The sequence below is a fragment of the Oncorhynchus gorbuscha genome, linkage group LG19 (genome assembly GCF_021184085.1).
Source record: "Oncorhynchus gorbuscha isolate QuinsamMale2020 ecotype Even-year linkage group LG19, OgorEven_v1.0, whole genome shotgun sequence".
Classification (NCBI taxonomy): Eukaryota; Metazoa; Chordata; class Actinopteri; order Salmoniformes; family Salmonidae; genus Oncorhynchus; species Oncorhynchus gorbuscha.
The window spans coordinates 18,096,825-18,121,548 of NC_060191.1; the positions used below are offsets into that span (position 1 = coordinate 18,096,825).

At 43.1% G+C, this 24,724-nt stretch overlaps 2 protein-coding genes across 5 annotated transcripts; both read right to left on the minus strand.

Moving 5' to 3' along the window:
- Positions 1-1,125: 1,125 nt before the first annotated feature.
- On the minus strand, positions 1,126-7,796 carry LOC124005858 (succinate-semialdehyde dehydrogenase, mitochondrial-like). Of its 2 annotated transcripts, none has more exons than XM_046315485.1 (10): positions 7,694-7,796; positions 5,245-5,328; positions 4,975-5,145; positions 4,719-4,835; positions 4,465-4,608; positions 4,180-4,323; positions 3,858-4,016; positions 3,569-3,732; positions 3,415-3,473; positions 1,126-1,805 (listed from the first exon to the last, which is right to left on the minus strand). In XM_046315485.1, exons 1-10 carry the CDS (start codon positions 7,715-7,717, stop codon positions 1,594-1,596), a joined length of 1,278 nt encoding a protein of 425 aa, XP_046171441.1. In that variant the 5' UTR covers positions 7,718-7,796; the 3' UTR covers positions 1,126-1,593. The 2 variants fall into 2 exon arrangements, with proteins under 2 accessions (XP_046171441.1, XP_046171440.1); XM_046315484.1 differs by lacking the exon at positions 7,694-7,796 and adding an exon at positions 6,995-7,484.
- A 2,770-nt stretch (positions 7,797-10,566) lies between these two features.
- On the minus strand, positions 10,567-17,261 carry LOC124005491 (protein DEK-like). Of its 3 annotated transcripts, none has more exons than XM_046314800.1 (12): positions 17,090-17,261; positions 16,103-16,266; positions 15,782-15,880; positions 15,414-15,523; positions 15,195-15,289; positions 13,344-13,464; positions 12,852-13,136; positions 12,475-12,669; positions 12,160-12,271; positions 11,915-12,057; positions 11,755-11,823; positions 10,567-11,605 (listed from the first exon to the last, which is right to left on the minus strand). In XM_046314800.1, the coding sequence occupies exons 2-12, from the start codon at positions 16,236-16,238 to the stop codon at positions 11,594-11,596; spliced, it is 1,377 nt and encodes a 458-aa protein (XP_046170756.1). In that variant the 5' UTR covers positions 16,239-16,266; positions 17,090-17,261; the 3' UTR covers positions 10,567-11,593. The 3 variants fall into 3 exon arrangements, with proteins under 3 accessions (XP_046170756.1, XP_046170757.1, XP_046170758.1); XM_046314801.1 differs by lacking the exon at positions 17,090-17,261 and adding an exon at positions 16,905-17,061; XM_046314802.1 differs by lacking the exons at positions 15,782-15,880; positions 16,103-16,266; positions 17,090-17,261 and having other exon boundaries at positions 15,419-15,523.
- Positions 17,262-24,724: the final 7,463 nt, after the last annotated feature.

Below are 24,724 nucleotides of genomic sequence, written 5' to 3' on the forward strand. Positions count from 1 at the left end.
TTTCAGCTTTTTATTTCTTTCATCACATTCCCAGTGGGTCAGAAGTTTACATACACTCAATTAGTATTTGGTAGCATTGCCTTTTTAAATTGTTTAACTTGGGTCAAACGTTTCAGGTTGCCTTCCACTAGCTTTCCACAATAAGTTGGGTGAATTTTGGTCCATTCCTTCTGACAGAGCTGGTGTAACTGTCAGGTTTGCAAGCCTCCTTGCTCCCACATGCTTTTTCAGTTCTGCCAACATATTTTCTATGGGACTGAGGTCAGGGCTTTGTGATGGCCACTCCAATACCTTGACTTTGTTGTCCTTCAGCCATTTTGCAACAACTTTGGAAGTATGCTTGGGGTCAATGTCCATTTGGAAGACCCATTTGCAACTAAGCTTTAACTGATGTCTTGAGATGTTGCTTCAATATATCCACATAATTTTCCTACCTCATGATGCCATCTATTTTGTGAAGTGCACCAGTCCTTGCTGCAGCAAAGAACCCCCACAACATGATGCTGCCACCCCTGTGCTTCACGGTTGGGATGGTGTTCTTCGGCTTGCAAGCCTCCCCTTTCCCTCCAAACATAATGGTCATTATGGCCAGTTACATTTTGGAGCAGTAGCTTCGTCCTTGCTGAGCGGCCTTTCAGGTAATGTCGATATAGGACTTGTTTTACTGTGGATATAGATACTTTTGTACCTATTTCCTCCAGCATCTTCACAGGGTCCTTTGCTGTCGTTCTGGGATTGATTTGCACTTTTCGCGCCAAAGTACGTTCATCTCTAGGAGACAGAACGCGTCACCTTCCTGAGCAGTATGACGGCTGCGTGGTCCCATGGTGTTTATACTTGCGTACTATTGTTTGTACAGATGAACGTGGTACCTTCAGACATTTGGAAATTGCTCCCAAGTATGAACCAGACTTGTGGAGGACTATACTTTTTTTCCTGAAGTCTTGGCTGATTTGTTTTGATTTTCCCATGATGTCAAGCAAAGAGGCACTGAATTTGAAGGTAGGCCTTGAAATACATTCACAGGTACACCTCCAATTGACTCAAATGATGTCAATTAGCCTATCAGCCTACAGTGAATTATAAGTGAAATAGTCTGTCTGTAAACAATTGTTGGAAAAATGACTTAGTAGATGTCCTGACCGACTTGACAAAACTATAGTTTGTTAACAAGGAATGTGTGGAGTGGTTGAAAAACTTTTTAATGACTCCAACCTAAGTGTATGTAAACTTCCGACTTCAACTGTATCTATGAACCATGGCGTTAGCGATAATAGTGCAACCACCAATGGCATTTTCAATACTATGAAAGGTTTTCCTATACTCCATACCAGCCTGCAGGACTCCCAGTTAAGTTGTACTGCATTAACATATGTTTGTTAATTTGCTTTCCCTGTATCTGAGAGATGAAGGCTCTCAATGACAACATATGCAGAGGATCAGAATCACAATCATTTGTGAAAGAATCATATTTGATTATTGTAATCCATTGTAGTGTTTTATGTTAAATATGAGTAAGTAACTGTTACTAGAGCCTAAGAATCCTCCCAAAATCACAGCCTCCTACTTGGGGGTCAGGGGTGCAGTGGACCCTCAGGGGGTTAGCCCTCCAAAGCACATGTACTTGACGTCCAGGTACTCCTCGATGCCATACTTGGAGCCCTCACGGCCCAAGCCCGATTGTTTGACCCCACCGAAGGAGGCCTCTGAGGTGGAGAGGAGACCCTCGTTGACCCCCACCATGCCTACCTCCAAATTCTCCGCCACCCGCCAGATCTGACTGACGTCCTGGGAAAAGAAGTACCCTGGGAGGGGTTGGGGGGTGGAGAAGAGCGTAGTTGAATGAAACTCATTAAATCAGATTCGGAGATAGACTTTCTATTGACATTAAATAATATACAGTGGGGAGAACAAGTATTTGATACACTGCCGATTTTGCAGGTTTTCCTACTTAAAAGCATGTAGAGGTCTGTAATTTTTATTATAGGTACACTTCAACTGTGAGAGACGGAATCTAAAACAAAAATCCAGAAACTCACATTGTATGATTTTTAAGTAATTAATTTGCATTTTATTGCATGACATACGTATTTGATACATCAGGAAAGCAGAACTTTGTAATTGCAAACAAAGGTTTCCGTACCAAATATTGAGTTCATTTCCTGTAGTTCTTTACCAGGTTTGCACACACTGCAGCAGGGATTTTGGCCCACTCCTCCATACAGACCTTATCCAGATCCTTCAGGTTTCGGGGCTGTCGCTGGGCAATACGGACTTTCAGCTCCCTCCAAATATGTTCTATTGGGTTCAGGTCTGGAGACTGGCTAGGCCATTCCAGGACCTTGAGATGCTTCTTACGGAGCCACTCCTTAGTTGCCCTGGCTGTGTGTTTCGGGTCGTTGTCATGCTGGAAGACCCAGCCACGACCCATCTTCAATGCTCTTACTGAGGGAAGGAGGTTTTTGGCCAAGATCTCGCGATACATGGCCCCATCCATCCTCCCCTCAATACGGTGCAGTCGTCCTGTCCCCTTTGCAGAAAAGCATCCCCAAAGAATGATGTTTCCACCTCCATGCTTCACGGTTGGGATGGTGTTCTTGGGGTTGTACTTATCCTTCTTCTTCCTCCAAACAGGGCGAGTTGAGTTTAGACCAAAAAGCTCTATTTTTGTCTCACCAGATCACATGACCTTCTCCCATTCCTCCTCTGTCATGATCATTGATGCCCCATGAGGTGAGATCTTGCATGGAGCCCCAGACCGAGGGTGATTGACAGTCACCTTGAACTTCTTCCATTTTCTAATAATTGTGCCAACAGTTGTTGACTTCTCACCAAGCTGCTTGCCTATTGTTCTGTAGCCCATCCCAGCCTTGTGCAGGTCTACAATTTTATCCCTGATGTCCTTAATATATAATAATATATGCCATTTAGCAGACGCTTTTATCCAAAGCGACTTACACAGCTCTCTGGTCTTGGCCATTGTGGAGAGGTTGGAGTCTGTTTGATTGAGTGTGTGGACAGGTGTCTTTTATACAGGTAATGAGTGGAGAACAGGAGGTCTTCTTAAAGAAAAACTAACAGGTTTGTAAGAGCCTGAATTCTTACTGGTTGGTAGGTGATCAAATATGTATGTCATACAATACAATGCAAATTAATTACTTAAAAATGATACAATGTGATTTTCTGGATTTTGTTTTAAATTTCGTACACAGTTGAAGTGTACCTATGATCAAAATTACAGACCTCTACATGCTTTGTAAGTAGGAAAACCTGCAAAATCAGCAGTGTACCAAATACTTGTTCTCCCCACTGTAATTAGTAAATCAGACTGGCTCTGTCAAATAATTATTCTATTATAGGTTTGAGCATTTTTCAGACATGACAGCAAGGTGCATACAATACTGTTTAGCTCACCTGCTAAACCCACATGAGATGCATTGGCAATGGCAAGTGCTTCCTCCTCTGTGTTAAACCTGTCATAAGGAAAAGAGAATAAACACCTTGAGTTAGCTCCCATTTTAGCATCCATCCAGTCTTCAGTTGTCTGATCTCTCCTAGCTCCACTGACCTGATGACAGGCAGGAGAGGACCGAAGGTTTCCTCTCTGGTACACAGCATGTCTGTGGTGACATCAGCCAGCAGAGTGGGCTGATGGAACGAGCCGTCCAGGCGCTTCCCCCCCCTTAGCACCTTGGCCCCCCGCGACACTGCATCCATTACCTGGTGCTCCACCTGGGAGAGACATATGTTACATAACCTTATGATATCCTATCAGAATATAAACAACATCATGCAGATAATACAGTTATAGTATAGTTATAATACAAACACCCTCTTGACAGTAGGAACCAGGTTACCTTCTCAGAGGCACGGACGTTGATGAGGGGTCCCTGGGTGGTGTTTGGGTCAGAGCCGTGGCCCAGACGGAGCTCTGCGTCCATGGCTTTCCCCAACTTCTCTATGAAGTGATCGTGGATCCTACTCTGGACCAGGAAGCGGTTGGAGCAGACACATGTCTACGGGGGTCAAAGGGCACTTTGAGGGATGTTGAGGTTAGACCACAACTTCAGACACCCCATTTTAGAATGACAGGCAACATTTCGATATGGTGTACTTCACAGTTTGAACAGCACGGTAGACACAAAATTATTTGTTTTGAGAGAACTCCTATTCCAGTACCTGTCCCGAGTTCCTGAACTTGGAGTTCATGGCTCCCGTCACAGCCTTGTCCACATCCGCACTGTCAAACACAATGAAGGGGGCATGGCCACCCAGCTCCATTGAAACCCTCTTGACGGTGTCGGCGGCGTGCTTCAAGAGAATCTGAGGATGAGCGAGGAGTTATCAGGAAGATCACATTGAAATATTATCCACCTACAAGGTTTAAGAGGAACATGAAATGTATATTGCATTTTCAGGATTGATTAAGCTAACTCTGAAGCCATTCTAGATCAGTGTCCATACCTTTCCAGTGGCAGTGGACCCAGTGAAGGAGACCTTCCCCACCAGGGGGTCTGTGCAGAGGACCGTCCCAACAGAGGGGGTCTTCTCTCTGGAGCAGGGCACCACGTTAAACACCCCTGCTGGGATCCCGGCCTGACTCGCCAGCTTTACACACACAAAAAGTAAACATATTAATTCGACAAATGAAGTGTCTTACTATTGGGAACCCAGCCACAGTACTCAGTGAGTGTTGCTGTGGGAACGGAAGCACTGACCTCAGCGAGCGCCAGGGCAGAGAGGGGTGTGTCCTCGGCAGGTTTCACCACGACGGTGCAGCCCGCGGCCAGGGCAGCACCCACTTTCCTGGTGATCATAGCACTGGGGAAGTTCCACTGTGTGTGTGTGGGGGTAGGGGGGAGGAGGATAGGCTAGGTGTTACGCAGGAAGTGAAAAGCATTACGGAGGTAGCTCTCCAGGACCTAAGACAGACATCCCTGACATATAGTAGATGGATGAAGCATTACGGCTCACCGGAGTGATGATTGAGGCCACACCCACAGGCTGTTTGAGCAGAAGGATCTTACGGTCCTTGGCAGCCGAGGGCACAACATCCCCGTAGACACGGCGCGCCTCCTCAGAGAACCATTCCAGAAAGCCAGCAGCGTAAGCAATCTCCCCCAGGGACTCCTTCATGGGCTTGCCCTAAGAGGTGCAGAATACACAAGTGGTTTACAACTCAGAACGAAATACAAATCATTACAAGGACAGCACCCCTGTTGCATCTAGCAAGACAATACTCACACACTCAAAGGTGATCAGCTTAGCAAGGTCCTTCTTGTTCAACGTCAACAGATCGTACCATTTCCGTAGAAGGACACTTCTTTCCTAAGGAAGAAAACATTAAATCAGATCATGGAATCAGTAAGTTGCATGATCCACAAGAATCTGGAAGACTCCATCTGGTCTTATTAGCGCTCCCTGAAACTAGCAGCTCTTGATAACAGAGATGGAACTTGACGCAACAATGTGTGCTGTGTATTAAGAGTGTATGAGGTGTTGATGGTGAGTGGTGACTGGCTGTAGCCTTTCCACTCACTCAGTCTCTCCCGTTCTGAAGCATTGCTTCACATGCATGGCAGCAGAGCATTTATTTGCATGATGAAAATTGGACAGAGAGTCAGAAAAGGGGGGGATGGATAAAAAGACAAGGGGGGGGGGGGTTATTGGCTGCATGGACAGAAGAAAACCAGTACAATGAGTCTATCTTTACCAAATCAAAGACAAAACTGGAGTGAACAGGATTCTCCCCCAAACTACAGTATAAGATGTTGGAGTCAGACTTTGATATTCTCTCACTGAGTGATGTATTAATATGGCAGTGAGTGAGTCGGGCTTAATAATTGCATAATCACTCATGGACTAGAGATCGACCGATTAAGTTTTCATAACAATCAGTAATCTGCATTTTTGGACACCGATTATGGCCGATTACATTGCAATCCACGAGGAGACTGCGTGGCAGTCTGACCACCTGTTACGCGAGTGCAGCAAGGAGCCAATGGAAAGTTGCTAGCTAGCATTAAACTTATTTTATAAAAAACAATCAATCTGAACACAAACACTAGTTCACTACACATGGTTGATGATATTACTAGTTTAACTAGCTTGTCCTGCGTTGTATATAATCAATGCGGTGCCTGTTCATTTATCATCGAATCACAGCCTACTTCACCAAACGGGTGATGACTTAACAAGCGCATTCGTGAAAAAAGCACAATTGTAGCACCAATGTACCCAACCATAAACATCAATTACCTTTCTTAAAATCAATACACAAGTATATATTTTTTAAACCTGCATATTTAGTTAAAAGAAATTCCCGTTATCAGACAATATTAACTAGTGAAATTGTGTCACTGCTCTTGCATTCAGTGTAAGCAGAGTCAGGGCCACCTGCAGCAGTTTGGGCCAGCTGGCTCATTGCGAACTATGTGAAGACCATTCCTTCCGAACAAAGACCATCATTAATTTGCTAGAATTTTACATAATTATGACATAACATTAATTAAAGGTTGTGCAAATGTAACAGCAATATTGAGACTTAGGGTTGCCACACATTCGATAAAATACGAAACAGTTCCATATTTCACTGAAAGAATAAACGTTTTGTTTTCAAAATGATAGTTGCTGGATTTGACCATATTAATGACCAAAGGCTCGTATTTCTGTGTTTATTATATTATAATTAAGTCTATGATTTGATAAAGCAGTCTGACTGAACGGTGGTAGGCAGCATTGTGCACTATTTGGTTATTATATTCTGCCTAACGTGCATGTCAGTCACAAGAGTTAAGGAAAGAAGCTGTCACACTGTTGATTTCATGCAACTAGGAAATGTGGGGAAAGCGGTGGTGCTGATGAAGGAAAACAACATCAATATGCTATTCACAGCATTGTGGATCGTGAACTGTCGGGTTTGTGGATCGTGAACTGTCAGGCTTGTGGATCGTGAAGTCAACTGTCTTTCAGCATAATTAAAGTAGAGGCCTACTTTCGCTGTGTGATGTTTCCAGGAGTAGAATGCCTTATAGGCTGCGTCGACAGCTAGTTTAGCTTCTGCTGGACCGCAGTCGGCGACGTTCGCAATCTCTTCACTCGTCGCTGGGTCCAGCACTGGGAAGGTAGAGGGAGCATTGATCCATTGCCCGTTCACATAGCCCTGCGTTCGTAGAAGCTGAGCAGAAATGTTGAGGCTGTATTGTCGATGCATGACAAATGGTAGGCCGAACTGGCTGAGGAGACACCGACTTCTTAGGTGGCAGAAACTACCCATAGCGGGAGAATAGCTTTGTCCACAAGAGGTTTCAAGTGGAATGCTGTCTCGCTCGGTCAGTCAAAGAAAAACTGCTGCAGTGACTGGTGAATTTGAATAAGGTTGTCGTCCGTGGATAGATACGAGTTTGAACCAGTCTCGAAGGCGGTCGATTTAAACACGTGATCATGCACACACACAATACATTACTGACTAAGTTAAACCATAATTCGTGTGCCCCTTCGCTCAAAATAGATACATTGTAACACAAATGGCATTATCGAAAGCAGCAAAATGTGTAAGGTACATGCATGTATTATTTGTATTGACTGCAAGTGCTACAATACGTTACAATGCAAATACAGTATCTAAGATACTAGGCTAGTTATAGTTGTGAAATAAGCGAATGTGTCGATAAATAGTTTGTTACAACGTTACATCGTCTGTCTTTCCCATCGCCATTGACGTTTAGCTGGCCAATCCACGCGCTTGGATATCTTCTCTTGCGTCCAATAAGAGACAGCAAACTATAACCAGCTTCCCTGAAATGTAGGCATGTGTGCATTGCATCATTAGTAGTCTTTACATCTGTCAAAGTTCAGTCCTTTCAGTCTCAAGTCGACTTTAAAGGCGAAGCTGACTAATCTATAAATCACATTGCATCAGCTACCCAATGGGCTTGATCGACATTTCAGCAGACTGACGACTAATGATCTACAAATCACCTCGCATCATAAATAATTACTCGTTATTAATAATCAGACAGCCACAATTGACCAATGATACATTTAAGCAATAAGGCCCGATCAATATACCACGGCTAAGGGCTGTTCTTATGCATGACGCAACAGCGCCTGGATACAGCCATTAGCCTTGGTATATTGGCCATATCACAAATCCCCGAGGAGCCTTATTGCTATTATAAACTGGTTACCAACGCAATTAGAGCAGTAAAAATGCATGTTTTGTCATAGCTGTGGTATACAGTCTTTTATAAACTGGGTGATTTGTGCCCTGAATTCTGATTGGCTGTATGACCGTATACCACGGGTATGACAAAACATTTATTTTTAATGCTCTAATTATGTTAATAACCCGTTTATAATAGAAATAAGGGTTCTCAGGGGTTTGTGATATGGCCAATATACCACGGCTAAGGACTGTGTCCAGGCACTGCGGATAAGAACAGCCCTTAGCTGTGGTTTTTTGACCTATACCACACCTCCTCGGCCTTATTGCTTAAATATGTCAGCCAATCAGGATTCTGGGCTCGAACCACCCCGTTTATAATTAAGCAATAAGGGGACACAAGGCGGAGTGACACTGCTCAAAAAAATAAAGGGAACACTAAAATAACACATCCTAGATCTGAATGAATCAAATATTCTTATTAAATACTTTTTTCTTTACATAGTTGAATGTGCTGACAACAAAATCACACAAAAATTATCAATGGAAATCAAATGCATCAACCCATGGAGGTCTGGATTTGGAGTCACACTCAAAATTAAAGTGGAAAACCACACTACAGGCTGATCCAACTTTGATGTAATGTCCTTAAAACAAGTCAAAATGAGGCTCAGTAGTGTGTGTGGTCTCCACGTGCCTGTATGACCTCCCTACAACGCCTGGGCATGCTCCTGATGAGGTGGCGGATGGTCTCCTGAGGGATCTCCTCCCAGACCTGGACTAAAGCATCCGCCAACTCCTGGACAGTCTGTGGTGCAACGTGGCGTTGGTGGATGGAGCGAGACATGATGTCCCAGATGTGCTCAATTGGATTCAGGTCTGGGGAACGGGCGGGCCAGTCCATAGCATCAATGCCTTCCTCTTGCAGGAATTGCTGACACATTCCAGCCACAAGAGGTCTAGCATTTTCTTGCATTAGGAGGAACCCAGGGCCAACCGCACCAGCATATGGTCTCACAAGGGGTCTGAGGATCTCATCTCGGTACCTAATGGCAGTCAGGCTACCTCTGGCGAGCACATGGAGGGCTGTGCGGCCCCCCAAAGAAATGCCACCCCACACCATGACTGACCCACCGCCAAACAGGTCATGCTGGAGGATGTTGCAGGCAGCAGAACGTTCTCCATGGCGTCTCCAGACGGTCACGTGCTTAGTGTGAACCTGCTTTCATCTGTGAAGAGCACAGGGCACCAGTGGCGAATTTGCCAATCTTGGTTCTCTGGCAAGTGCCAAACGTCCTGCACGGTGTTGGGCTGTAAGCACAACCCCCACCTGTGGACGTCGGGCCCTCATACCACCCTCATGGAGTCTGTTTCTGACCGTTTGAGCAGACACATGCACATTTGTGGCCTGCTGGAGGTTATTTTGCAGGGCTCTGGCAGTGCTCCTCCTTGCACAAAGGCGGAGGTAGCGGTCCTGCTGCTGGGTTGTTGCCCTCCTCCATGTCTCCTGATGTACTGGCCTATCTCCTGGTTGCGCCTCCATGCTCTGGACACTACGCTGACAGACACAGCAAACCTTCTTGCCACATCTCGCATTGATGTACCATCCTGGATGAGCTGCACTACCTGAGCCTCTTGTGTGGGTTGTAGACTCAGTCTATGCTACCACTAGAGTGAAAGCACCACCAGCATTCAAAAGTGACCAAAACATCAGCCAGGAAGCATAGGAACTGAGAAGTGGTCTGTGGTCACCACCTGCAGAACCACTCCTTTATTGGGGGTGTCTTGCTAAATGCCTATAATTTCCACCTGTTGTCTATTCCATTTGCACAACAGCATGTGCAATTTGTCAATCAGTGTTGCTTCCTAAGTGGACAATTTGATTTCACAGAAGTGTGATTGACTTGGAGTTACATTGTGTTGTAAGTGTTCCCTTTATTTTTTTGAGCAGTGTATATTGGCAATATTCCACAAACGCTGAGGTGCATTATTGCTATTATCAACTGATTACCAACATAATTAGAGCAGTAAAAAAAAGTAATACCCCTGGTATTCAGTCTGATATACCACAGCTGTCAGCCAATCAGCATTTAGGGTTTGAACCACCCAGTTTATAATACTGTTTTGATGCTCTTGAATGCAGCCAAAATTATTTAGTCCCTGCTATCTGGGATCCTTGGGACATCCCTAAACCCCATTGAAGTTTCAATGTAAAATGGTTAAGGTAGGAACGTCCCAAGGATTCCAGATCGTACTGACCAATATTGTTTGTAGCTTAGTCAGGCAGTCACAATTTACATGACATCAAGGTTTTGATGCGCCGTAACAGGGCCAATATCTTAACTGTTTACCACCTTAGTAACGAGTGTCTTTGCTTTAGTAAAACACTAGATAGACAAGTGTTTATTCAAAAATCTGATTTAATTTATATGCATAACATTGGAAGACAATTTCATTCAATGACACTTTGTCAAAGGTATATTGACTAAAAAAAATCCAACTCTTCATTGAACAAGGTAACTACATGGATCATCCTGTACTGCATACAGAGACAAAATAAGGACTAAAACAGGAGCTCATCAAAAGTAAATGATTCACAAATGTACACATTTACATATAAAAACATGAAGTCTTGTAAATGCAATCAAGGATTATGTTTGAAGACTTGACCGTGACAATACTTTTCAAAACTCAATTGAACAGCTCGCCATGCAAATCCATTTTACACAAAATGCCTAGGGGGAAGGGAAAAGGGGTGGCATCATTAATCCAAAATGTTTTGCAACAGAAACCGTTTACTAAAAACAGAAAGTTTATTGTTCAAATTCCTGTAGGTCCCTCCCCGTTTGGTTCTTGTGAATACACCCCAGCATACATACATATCACTGCCTTGTTGCAATAAAGTTGTTATATGTGCATCAAAACCACAGAGGTAAAGAGTTGAAATCCGCCACAGAAGACAAAGGCAGTGGATAGCTATGGTGAGGGGCCTTATTCTATTTTGACTGGTCAAGTCAAGAAATACATTTAAAAATCAACCATGTGTGAATTCATGCATTGCCTGAGGACATGTTTCCATTTACAGTGACCAACCTTGAATCTCTAAACACGGTTCGTTTAGCCTAAATACCCCTTGCTTGGGATCAGTAGAAAAACTGTAAAGTGTATTAACAAAGCACAGATTATTAACAAGCAATGACTCAAAGGCATAAGCCTTAAGTAGCATGTTAAATATGACCTAAGAGAAGTGTGCAGTCAAGTTGGAAATGACATAATACAGAAACAAAAACATTTTGATACAAATAAAAACAAACACGAAGTAAAACTGGGGTTTGAGCAGTTCTAAGGTAGGCACATTCTTTTGATTATCCTTTTCCAGCATTGGACCGTTCACACAGTTATTTGTCACAAGGACCGTTTTCATGTCCTTTAGGAAATCAGCTGCAAAAAAAAAACAGACGGTTATACAAAGAAATCATTCTGACAACAGATAAAACAATTGAAAAGCATTCACACAATTTGGTGTGGGGAATGACTTAGACTTTAGTAGTCTGCTATTCCAGAACACCAAGGGAGGACAGGTAACTCACCGTTTTTACTGTCTGCTTGACGTAGTCCTTTCTGCTGGTCAGGTCATAGTCTGGGTATGTGTCATACACCTGGGGCAGAGAAGTTGTTGCCTTAGACTTTTACAGGTAAGCCAGCCATCATTGTGATATCAAATCAGAGATGTTTGAGAAGCAAACATACCTTCTGGCAGATCTTCTTCATGGTCATCTCCTCCAGGTTGGCGTCTTTCAGCAGCCTCTTCACCGTCTCCTTCAGCTGCTCATCTGTCGGAGGCTTCTTGATCATCTTGATCAACGGCTCATCGTCGTCCGAGCTGTCGAGTGCTGTTATTTAGGAAAACAAGCAGAGAAAAACATAATATGCATTAGGCTACAGGTTGCCAATGACGTATGAAACGTGCTATAAAAGTACATCTACATTCTTACCATTGCCCTTGCTGGCAGTATTTTTCTGTTTGTTACTGCTGCTGTCTGCTTTCTTGGTCTTAGCTGCTGGCTTGGCCGGTGCTGCCCTCTTAGCTGCTGGTTTCTTTTTTGGCTGAGAACAAATCAATCCATTAGTTAATTCCATTAGTTCAAGATAAAAAGACAAATGGGTAAAAACCCTATCCAGATATTATAGACGTGATCTGTTACATACAAATATGGACACAAACCCAAACGGTTGACTTTTGTATTCACAAGAATTGCTGTGAGTTTAGCGAATCCAAAATCTGGGACAGATTGACAGAAGAGTCTCACCTTCTCAACTTCACTCTCGCAGTCTTCCTCATCTTCATCATCCTTGTCTGAATCATCCTTGTCTGAATCAGACTCAGACAGGTCGGAGCCTTCCACTTTTGTTTTCTTTTTGGCAGGAGCTGCCTTCTTTGCTGGTTGCGCGCGCTTCCTGGAAGGTGTTCTCTTGCCCTTAGCTGGTGGATTTGACTTGGGATCCTGATTGGTAGGAGAGAAGGGACTTCTGTGTTTAATCTTTGAGTGACAGAACAGGCTGACAGTTCCCTTTTACAGTTCTAGAATATTTATATAGTGGCACTAGTATCATCCAAGACCAAATAAGGGAAATATCAATTTCCAATGGACCTATCAGTTTACATTACAACATTTCAGTTTCTCACCTCATCCTCTTCAGAATCATCGGTATCTTCATCGGTCGTCACCTTTTCCCTCTTTCCCGATTTCCCGCTCTTCATTTCAGCGTCCGACTCGTCTTGTTCAACTGTGACTCCTTGCTCGTCATCCTCATCCTCATCACTGCTAGAATCAGTGACGATCGCTTTGGACTTGCTCTCTGCTTTGACCTTCCGGGGGCTGCTGGATGTACTCCTGGCCTTAGCCTTGCTCTTAGAGTCTTTGGTTGAGATATTCTTCTTCGACTTCTTCTTTCTCTTTGAAATCACAGGCTGCAGATGGGAAGGATAGAAAGAATTATAGCTAAGGGCCTATACCGTTGAAGACCTCATTGGTGAACAGTTCAGTTTTCTATTCTATTTGACAAGACCAAACTCAAGAAATGTGTACCTAGCTAAAGAACAAAGACCAGTCACTCACATGAAAACGACTGTTCAGGACAGTTTATTTGAAAAATAAAGAGAAGACCTGTAACTCACCTTTCCTGATATTCTGGGACTAATGAGGAAAGTCATGATCCTATCGATGAGGACTGACTGGTTTCCACCCTTCTCCAGGTCCAACACTTTACAGATGGTCCTCAACCGTACACATGTTATCCTGAATCAGTGCACACAATTACTAGTCATTAATTATAATTATAATAAAAGAGTAAGTTTGATCCACAATCACAACAATATTTCTGATCATCAGTACGACTCCCTGATAAAATAAGGTGAAAAATATACATTACCAATCAAAAGTTGACACACCTACTCATTCAAGGGTTTCTTTATTTGTACTATTTTCTACATTGTAGAATAATATTGAAGACATCAAAACTACGAATGAACACATATGGAATCATGTAGTAACAAAAAAAAAAAAGCGTTAAACATAAAAATGTTTTACATTTGAGATTCTTCAAAGTAGACACCCTTTGCCTTGACAGTTTCGCACACTCTTGGCATTCTCTCAACCAGCTTCACCTGGAATGCTTTTCCAACTGTCCTGAAGGAGATCCCACATATGCTAAGTACTTGTTTGCTGCCTTTTCTTCACTCTGTGGTCTAACTCATCCCAATTGGGTTGAGGTCAAGTGATTGTGGAGGTTAGGTCATCTGATGCAGCACCCCATCACTCTCCTTATTGGTCAAATAGCCCTTACACAGCCTGGAGGTTATTGTCCTGTTGATAGTGGGACTAAGCCCAAACCAGATTGGATGGTGTATCGCTGCAGAACGCTGTGGTAGCTATGCTGGTTAAGTGTGCCTTGAATTCTAAATAAAATCACAGACAGTGTCACCAGCAGAGCACCCCCACACCACCTCCATGCTTCAGTGGGAACCACACCATAAAGAGATTATCCATTCACCTACTCTGCATCTCACAAAGACACGGTGGTGTTGACTCATCAGACCAAAGGACAGATTTCCACTGGTCTAATGTCCATTGCTCATGTTTCTTGGCCCAAGCAAGTCTCTTCTTATTGGTGTCCTTTAGTAGTGGTTTCTTTGCAGCAATTGGGACCATGAAATCCTGATTCACACAGTCTGAACAGTTGATGTTGAGGTGTGTCTGTTACTTGAATTCTGAAGCATTTATTTGGGCTGCAATTTCTGAGGTAGTTAACTAACAAACTTACCCTCTGCAACAGAGCCAACTCTGGATCTTCCTTTCCTGTTGCGGTCCTCTTGGGAGCCAGTTTCATGATAGCGCTTGATGGGTTTTGCGACTGCACTTGAAGAAACTTTCAAACTCTTAAAAGTAATGATGGACTGTCTTTTCTCTGTTTATTTGAGCTGTTCTTGCCATAATATGGACTTGGTATTTTACCAAATAGGGTTATCTTCTGTATACCACCCCTACCCCACAACACAACTGATTGGTTCAAATGGAGGAAGGAAATACATTTCACAAATTTCCTTTTAACAAGGTACACCTGTTAATTGAAATGCATTCCAGGTGACTACCTCATGAAGCTGGTTGAGAGAATGCCAAGAGTGTGCAAAGCTTTCATCAAGGCAAAGGGTGGCTACTTTAAAGAATCTCAAATATATTTAGTTTTGTTTACCACTTTTTTGGTTACTACATTATTCCATGTGTCATTTTACAATGTAGAAAATAGTACAAATAAAGAAAAACCTTGAATGATTAGGTGTGTCCAAACTCTTGACTGGTACTGTATGTGTGTATGTGTGTATATGTATGTGTGTATGTGTGTATGTATGTATGACTGGTACTATGTGTATGCATGTCTGGTACTGTATGTATGTATGCATGTATGTACACACACACACTACTACTGTTGTTTCATAAGTCCTAATTGAGCAACCCCCTCTCCTTCTTACCTCATCATCCTCTCCTTCTTCTTTATATAGGGATCACTGTCAACCTCGAACGGGAAGCCATTGAACAGCCGCATGTTTTTCCTCATTGTGGCAATCTGAGGAGGGAACCATCAACAATGACAACCGACTAAGAACAACAACTCTAGAGTTGTTTTTCTCACACAGGGGTGTCCATTGTGACATTACTCAGCCTTTAAAAAAAGTGTAAGATACACTTACCTTACCTGGCATATCAAAGAGAATTGTATGAAGCGGTTTCAGATCTGGAACCTTCAGCTTTCCAAGGTGGTGGTTCACTCTCGCAATGTCTCCTAATTTATCGCCGCCACCTGAGAGGGAGTGGAAATGAGGTTTGTACTGTTAAATAATGAGCTGACTACAGAGGGCAACATGGTGGTGGGAGCATGATATGGGATCCCAGCGGCGCTGGTACATGATACAGTTGCATCCCAATACATAGACTACGAGACTGATGAGAACTTATTTACAGGCTTCATTCAGTCTCATGTCGACAAAACTTTGGAAACGTTCTCTGCGCTCATCTATAGCCTTTGGTGATAGACATGTCCGAGGATGCTCCATCTTACCATTTTCAACTTTCAGCACCTTCGCAGGTTTCGCAACCTGGAAATCAAGTCTTTGCACCGTCTTTTTCTCCCTCTTCCCTTCAACTATTTGAGATAGAGCTGCAAGAAGAACATAACAGATCAAATAGAATTCAGTGCTGCCGGCTTCAACTGTAGCAAACCAGGCCTCTGTGCATGCAATAACTAACAAGTTGGACCCACGCAAAGCTGAGGAAGGTAAAGGAGAGATGATACCTAGGTAGATACCTGTACTGAACTATAAATTAACAGTGTAGGCCTATAGAGCAAAACGGGTTAATAAACATCATTGACTTATCATACTTATGTCTCTACTCATTTCATTCCGTGGTTTCTGGGCCTTATATGTTGAGTCGGCCAGGTCTTCAACCTTTTGTTCTTTCTCCATCTCATCCGACAGCGGACAAACCTCCATCTTTTCATCCATTGTTTCAGTCATGTCAGTGCACTTTGTAACATCTGCTGCCCTGTTTTGGGAAGAAAGTAGTTCCACCATCAGTTTAGCCAGATATCCCTGGAGAAGCACCTGACTATAGTCCCTACTTTTTATGCGAATAATATGAACTACAACATTAAGCTAACGTTAGCTAGTCAACAACTTTCCATCGCACTTAATGTCATGTCCGAGAACATTGTTAGTTTTTGTTCAATTGCATTTTTTGTGCTTACTAACCACTTATCTGAAATTAGCCATCTAACGTTACCTAGTTAGTTAAATTCACAAATTCACAAGTTAGTTAAATTCATCAATCACAATTTACCCATCACCAGATAGTTGTCATTATTAGTATTCATAGCAAGCCAGCTACAACAGTACATTCAATCTTATGGAGTTTAATTTTTTGCGGTGTGGCGCCCGGAGACATGATTTGGCGCGCAGGTTTGTTTTGAACACAACATAGAGCTAACGTTAGCCAGCTAGTCAACTAACGTTACGTACAATACGCCATGTCCCAAAGTTCACCACCACGTAGACTGAAAACTATCTCGATATTTGCTAACCTGTTGAATTGTCAATGGTGTTTAAGTAGAAATCGATCTACAGGATAGCTAACTAGTCAATACATTCCCGCTGATGCTGCCTGACTTGGCTAGCTAACGTTACCGTGGTTAGCTCAGTCTTCTTGTCAACGTTGCATCCAGTCAGGCAGTTCTTTTTAGCTACTGAATGCACCTAAAAGCCGAACATTTATTTGTTTCATCGCTATAATTATACTTAATATGACCATTCTGACTCATTCGAAATCTATAGCCAGCTATTGCAGTATGCCAATAAATTCAATACTTTACCTTGCCACCAAAACAGAATTGGATTAGGTTCCAAATGGCGGGGTTGTTGCAATGTGGGCGTCAATGGGCAATCATTTAGATGACGTACAACACACCATTAGAAATTAGTCAATTATGACTAACTAAACAACACAATATTAGAAATTATCATATTAGGACTAATCTAACATCCAACGTCGTATTTCCCTGGTTTTATTGGTCGATTGGATAATACACTCAATGAGGGGATTCGATTATCTGTCCCGAGTTACCCCGGTGAGAGGAGTTTAAAGCCATTGACCGGTGCAAAGCGGCTCAGGTTAATATAACTCCCTCAAGAGTTAACATTTTGGCGTGTCAATTAATCAGTAGAAACCGATCAACGGGATACGCTGTACAGTACTTTCTGTTGCTACCACCTTGTTGTGCAGGAAAACAGCGAGGGCAAGGGACTCACCTGGTAACGGTAGGCCTAAAACTAATGTGGCGACTGTTGCATTTTGGGCTATTTCACAATATTAGTGCTTTTTCAGAATGGGATTTTTTCATTCTATCCCACACTAGGCTGAGTGTATTATGGAAAGGCCGGGTAGCTTTCTGGGCTTAACATAGGTTTTATTTATGTGACTTGAAATAAAATATTTAACCTTTTTTTAAATCTGAATTTTTGATGCACGGTACACTCTTTATGATTTCTATGCTACATTCTTTACAGTTAGCAAAAAGCAGGTGTACCACATGGTACCATCAAAATACATCTCTGACAAGGAGTAAAAAGACAATCTCCATCAAAGTTGACAGGCTCTACTCAGACAACCACTCTGCCATTGCCAATGCTATAGATGCCAAGTTTTCATCTGTCACCACATCATTACCTACTCTACACCTGTCAGACCTACCTAGATGTTTTCCAGCTATGCCACTCCCTACTGTTGAACCATGGGAAATGCACAGGAGGCTACTCTCCGTTCCAACCAGAAAAGCCCCTTCATCAGTGGCAGATTCACTGCTGAAGAGTAATCCTCTGAGCATTGACCAACCTTGCTCACGCCTCTTCTGGTAAAGGTGTGTGAAGGTTGTTGTTGTTGAATGGGCAACAGCAGTTTGGCTGCCTCAAGGGACACTCAACCACCCACTGCCTGTACAGAACAGCAAACACCAGAGGCACCTCCAGCACATTGGTCCTGATGGACTACAGCACGGCCTTCGATCTTGTGGATCACACCATTACAATGAAACACCTTTTGCAATTATCTGTCCGACCAGATGCCATGAATTTGAAACTTCCATTCCGGCCTGTAGCCAGGTTACAAGATCCCATGAGACTCTATCCCAGGCCTCAAGAACATTCCTGTGGCCTCCCCCGGGGCGCACGGCTTGGTCCAGATGTATTTGTGGCTCATGTCAATGGCGCAGGTAAGGGTGCTCTCGAGCAGCTAGATGTTATTTACCATTCGGGCCATCGGATTTTTCACCATTGCTCCTTATAGGACACATCACTGGACTCTATACTCTTCTGTACACTGGTCATCTCTGTATACCCGTCGCAAGACCCACTGGTTGATGCTTATTTATAAAACCCTCTTAGGCCTCACTCCCCCCTATTTGAGATATCTACTGCAGGCCTCATCCACATACAACACCTGTCCCCAAAGCACACACATCCCTGGGTCGCTCCTCTTTTCAGTTCGCTGCAGCTAGCGACTGGAACGAGCTGCAACAAACACTCAAACTGGACAGTTTTATCTCAATCTCTTCATTCAAAGACTAAATTATGGACACTCTTACTGACAGTTGTGGCTGCTTTGCATGATGTATTGTTGTCTCTACCTTCTTGCCCTTTGTGCTGTTGTCTGCGCCCAATAAGGTTTGTACCATGTTTTGTATTGCTACCATGTTGTCATGTTGTGTTGCTGCCTTGCTATGTTGCCTTAGGTCTCTCTTTATGTAGTGTTGTCGCTCTTGTCATGATGTGTGTTTTGTCCTATATTTGTTTTTAATCCCAGCCCCCGTCCCCACAGAAGGCCTTTTGCTTTTGGTAAGCCACCATTGTAATTAAGAATTTGTTCTTAACTGACTTGCTTAGTTAAATTAAATAATAAAAAGAGGGTACCCTAATCAACTCCTGGGCCTTTGTGGATGACTTGAACCTCATAGAATCAAGACACGTGACACTTCCAAAATACATCAGGGCCTCTACCAACTAACCGACTGGTCAGAACAAAACAAGATGAATCTCAACCAATAAAGTGCAATGTCATGTACACCTGTTTCAGTCACAATCCTGATCCACCCTCTGCCATTACTCATCTCCGGCCACACACCCGAGGTGGTGTCCAGCGCCAAAGAGCTCGGTGTGACACTCCAAGACAACTTGAAAGGGGACACACACATCACCACCAAAGGGAACCAAAGTCTCTTCGTGAAGAACCATCTACGCCAAGTCAACCCCGAAGACCTTCTGACATTCTACACCTGCTTTGTCCATCTAGTGCTAGAGCACGCCACTCCAGTATGGCACCCAGGTCTCACAGTCCACCAACACAACCAACTTGAGAAGATCCAACGACATTCAACCAAAATCATGGGCACCACCTAAACCTCCTGCATACAATGACCTGGGCTTGGAGTCCGGTCGCACCCATCTCTGCAGATCCTTTGCCCTGAAACTTGCAAAATCCCAGGATTTACAACAAATAGCTGCCTCAGAAGAAATGCCATGTCAGTGGCAGATCTACCTGATCTAATCACAAACTGCACCTTTTGCATACCTTATTTAGGTAAGTATTCACAGCCTTTGCTATGAATCAAATCAAATCAAATTTATTTATATAGCCCTTCGTACATCAGCTGATATCTCAAAGTGCTGTACAGAAACCCAGCCTAAAACCCCAAACAGCAAACAATGCAGGTGTAAAAGCACGGTGGCTAGGAAAAACTCCCTAGAAAGGCCAAAACCTAGGAAGAAACCTAGAGAGGAACCGGGCTATGTGGGGTGGCCAGTCCTCTTCTGGCTGTGCCGGGTAGAGATTATAACAGAACATGACCAAGATGTTCAAATGTTCATAAATGACCAGCATGGTCAAATAATAATAAGGCAGAACAGTTGAAACTGGAGCAGCAGCACAGTCAGGTGGACTGGGGACAGCAAGGAGCCATCATGTCAGGTAGTCCTGGGGCACGGTCCTAGGGCTCAGGTCCTCCGAGAGAGAGAAAGAAAGAGAGAATTAGAGAGAGCATATGTGGGGTGGCCAGTCCTTTTCTGGCTGTGCCGGGTGGAGATTATAACAGAACGTGGCCAAGATGTTCAAATGTTCATAAATGACCAGCATGGTTGAATAATAGTAAGGCAGAACAGTTGAAACTGGAGCAGGAGCATGGCCAGGTGGACTGGGGACAGCAAGGAGTCCTCATGTCAGGTAGTCCTGGGACATGGTCCTAGGGCCCAGGCCAGTTGAAACTGGAGCAGCAGCATGGCCAGGTGGACTGGGGACAGCAAGGAGTCATCATGTCAGGTAGTCCTGGGGCATGGTCCTAGGGCTCAGGTCCTCCGAGAGAGAGAAAGAAAGAGAGAAGGAGAGAATTAGAGAACGCACACTTAGATTCACACAGGACACCTGAATAGGACAGGAGAAGTACTCCAGATAAACAAACTGACCCCAGCCCCCCGACACATAAACTATGAGACTTGAAATTGAGCTCAGATGCATCCGGTTTCCATTTATCATCCTTGAGATTTTTCTACAACTTGATTGGACTCCACCTGTGGTAAATTCAATTGATTGGACATGATTTGGAAAATGAAAAGAAGCAATCCATTTCCTGATTATCAAAGGCAAATAAATTCTCTCCTCTTTCCTTTCCTCCTCATCTGTTTAACCTGGTGTGTAAAAGCAAAGGTGTGAGTGAGGCATCACAGTCCATCTACATGACCGGCCTCCTAATAGGGTCCCTGGTGTTTGGTCCTATGGCACACAGGTAAAACACACAATCCACTTATAAATTATCACGAGTTTAGTGAAGAGGTCACCCCAAAAATGTGAAATACCCCCGGAGGTTTGGTTGTCGCTTCGCCATCCTCGTTTCCCTGCCTATCCATTTGCTGTTTGGAGTTGCCTGCTGCCTTCTCCCCCGACATCTATGTCTACATTGGCCTTTGGTTCGTGTTCGGCATGACAATATCAGGCAATGCTATGAACACATTTGTGCTAGGTGGGGCAATACTCCAAGGTTGTCTCTTACCACAAACTCCAAACTCTAATCTCAATTAGCTAAAATATAACACATTGTACTGTCTACAATCATCAAACAGTGTTTGACTATTGAGCGAGCTGACCGCCACAAACCTTTTGTAGTGTTTGATTGTTATTTTCCTATTTTGAAGGGGCTGAGTGGACCAGTACACTTCCGAAGACTGTTTCCAGTTATGCAAATGCTCAAACACCTAGCCAATCTGCGTTTATACTGTGTAGCATTTATACTGTCTAGTTTTATCTTTGGCGTATTTCCCTGAATTTTTATTTGATTTCTTTATTGAATATCCGAAACATACAATATACTTGCAGTGAAGCCGCTCAACAACTACATCATACCAGTCATCCAACAGACTTCCATTCAACAATTACACCATACCAGTCATCCAACAGACTTCCATTCAACAACTACATCATACCAGTCATCCAACAGACTCCCATTCAACAACTACATCATACCAGTCATCCAACAGACTCCCATTCAACAACTACACCATACCAGTCATCCAACAGACTTCCATTCAACAACTACATCATACCAGTTATCCAACAGACTCCCATTCAACAACTACACCATACCAGTCATCCAACAGACTTCCATTCAACAACTACACCATACCAGTCATCCAACAGACTTCCATTCAACAACTACATCATACCAGTCATCCAACAGACTCACATTCAACAACTACATCATACCAGTCATCCAACAGACTTCCATTCAACAACTACATCATACCAGTCATCCAACAGACTTCCATTCAACAACTTACCAGTCATCCAACAGACTTCCATTCAACAACTACACCATACCAGTCATCCAACAGACTTCCATTCAACAACTAGATACCAGTCATCCAACAGACTTCCATTCAACAACTACACCATACCAGTCATCCAACAGACTTCCATTCAACAACTACACCATACCAGTCATCCAACAGACTTCCATTCAACAACTACATCATACCAGTCATCCAACAGACTTCCATTCAACAACTACACCATACCAGTCATCCAACAGACTTCCATTCAACAACTACACCATACCAGTCATCCAACAGACTTCCATTCAACAACTACATCATACCAGTCATCCAACAGACTTCCATTCAACAACTACACCATACCAGTTATCCAACAGACTCCCATTCAACAACTACATCATACCAGTCATCCAACAGACTCCCATTCAACAACTACATCATACCAGTTATCCAACAGACTCCCATTCAACAACTACATCATACCAGTTATCCAACAGACTCCCATTCAACAACTACACCATACCAGTCATCCAACAGACTTCCATTCAACAACTACACCATACCAGTCATCCAACAGACTTCCATTCAACAACTACATCATACCAGTCATCCAACAGACTCACATTCAACAACTACATCATACCAGTCATCCAACAGACTTCCATTCAACAACTACATCATACCAGTCATCCAACAGACTTCCATTCAACAACTACACCATACCAGTCATCCAACAGACTTCCATTCAACAACTACACCATACCAGTCATCCAACAGACTTCCATTCAACAACTACACCATACCAGTCATCCAACAGACTTCCATTCAACAACTACACCATACCAGTCATCCAACAGACTTCCATTCAACAACTACACCATACCAGTCATCCAACAGACTTCCATTCAACAACTACACCATACCAGTCATCCAACAGACTTCCATTCAACAACTACACCATACCAGTCATCCAACAGACTTCCATTCAACAACTACATCATACCAGTCATCCAACAGACTTCCATTCAGAGCGACACACAGAAAGAAGCATCCAGGGTCGATGCCCTGCTCAAGGGCACGTTGACAGACCCCCCCATTAATTCCATTCCCCACCCCCAAGAACCCCCCCAATTTCCCTGAACTTGGTGTAGTTGACGTTTATATTCCGAAACATACCTGTTGGTGGTACTTATTTCTGTCTTATTTTGACCCTTAGACCTTCTAGTATTGGTGACAGTCATTGCAGTGACTGGAAAGTTTGCTCTAGCAGCCTCCTTCACTCCACCTTTTGGGACTGATATTTTTTTTAAATAAATGATTCATGTTGTGCATAAAATAAAACGGACCCATCACAATTTGAATATTGTTTATAACTCTCATGAACCCATCCAAAACGGATGGGTCCGTTTTATTTTAGCACCATCACAATATTGACCTTGGTGATAAAATAAAACGGACCCATCACAATATTGACCTTGGTGATAAAATAAAACGGACCCATCACAATATTGACCTTGGTGATACCTCTCATGAACAGAAGATGGTGCCGAGTAACTTATCAATGGGAGAAATGGAACAGATATTACAGAGCCTCTGGAAACTGCCACCAAATTGCTTAGAGAAATGTTAGTGGGACTGCAGATAAATTAAAAAGTCTCAATCGAACAGTACTATACTATTGATATAATAACTCAGTAGCCATATGAACTTGAAACTATCATTTTTCTTAGACACTTTACAGATAAACCTGGATCCTGATGTCCTGCATGTCACATAGGACCCATTCTATCCTATGTTATACATATTCTTTCCATGCACATGGGTGAACAATGTGAGAAATGCCACATATAGGTGGACAGTAATTGCATGTCTGGAGAGCTGTGGATGTGCAGTTACGGCAGACCAAGCCTGTCTCAATGCTTCCATAATTGCCATGGGAAGTGAAGAAAAGATCCGATGGCTCTCTGGGGTCAACGGGAGGTGAACTGTGACAAGTAAAAACGAAATGGGAATTCAGGAACCTACCATTTAAAAATAGTGTCCTGGATCTGTACAAATAAATGTGAATATTTTAAGAACCAAAATCCTACAAAAGAAGTACTTTGACGTTTCTCCCCTGCCTTGGCTTCCTCTCATTGAACAAGGAAGGAAAATAAATCTTATTTACAGAACTGAAATGGCAGGTAAAAATGTCAATTGAGGACCCTTGACCTTGTCTGATTCAAAGCATATGGTTGGTATTTTTGCAAATACAAATGAGCTGAGAACATGTGCATGTAGATGAGCCCTTTTTCAGAGACATGTTTGAATGGACAAAAATATGTGTTGCAGTGAGAACCTTTGAGATGGGACACATTTTTTGATGGAACAATTTTGTGAAATTGTCTACAATGCCATCTCTCTGGAAATATCAATCTGCATACCGTAATATCATTGATAAGCCAGCGTTCAAAACTTTCATATGAAATATTTATTTTTATGATTTCTAATATAAGGTAAATTGGACCCATAATACATTTGCAAGCGCTATATTCAGAAAAACGCCCTTCCTTGCGAGTGCTCGTTGCTACTCAACATTTTTAAACGGCACCGCGAGCCAAGAGGGTTAGTACAATCCGGAATCCTTGGGACGTCCA

Bases quoted from the DNA above. Each gene is read 5' to 3' on its own strand.
- LOC124005491 (XM_046314800.1), bottom strand. From the start codon at position 16,238: ATGACTGAAACAATGGATGAAAAGATGGAGGTTTGTCCGCTGTCGGAT. The intron at 15,524-15,781 runs GTAAGATGGAGC...ACTCCCTCTCAG, and splicing joins GGTGCTGAAAGTTGAAAATG to GTGGCGGCGATAAATTAGGA. The intron at 11,824-11,914 runs GTATGTTTGCTT...TCTCTGCCCCAG, and splicing joins TGAAGAAGATCTGCCAGAAG to GTGTATGACACATACCCAGA.
- LOC124005858 (XM_046315484.1), bottom strand. From the start codon at position 7,276: ATGGGTAGTTTCTGCCACCTAAGAAGTCGGTGTCTCCTCAGCCAGTTC. The intron at 4,609-4,718 runs GTCAGTGCTTCC...GTGTGTGTAAAG, and splicing joins CTGCCCTGGCGCTCGCTGAG to CTGGCGAGTCAGGCCGGGAT. The intron at 3,733-3,857 runs GTAACCTGGTTC...TGTCTCTCCCAG, and splicing joins ACGTCCGTGCCTCTGAGAAG to GTGGAGCACCAGGTAATGGA.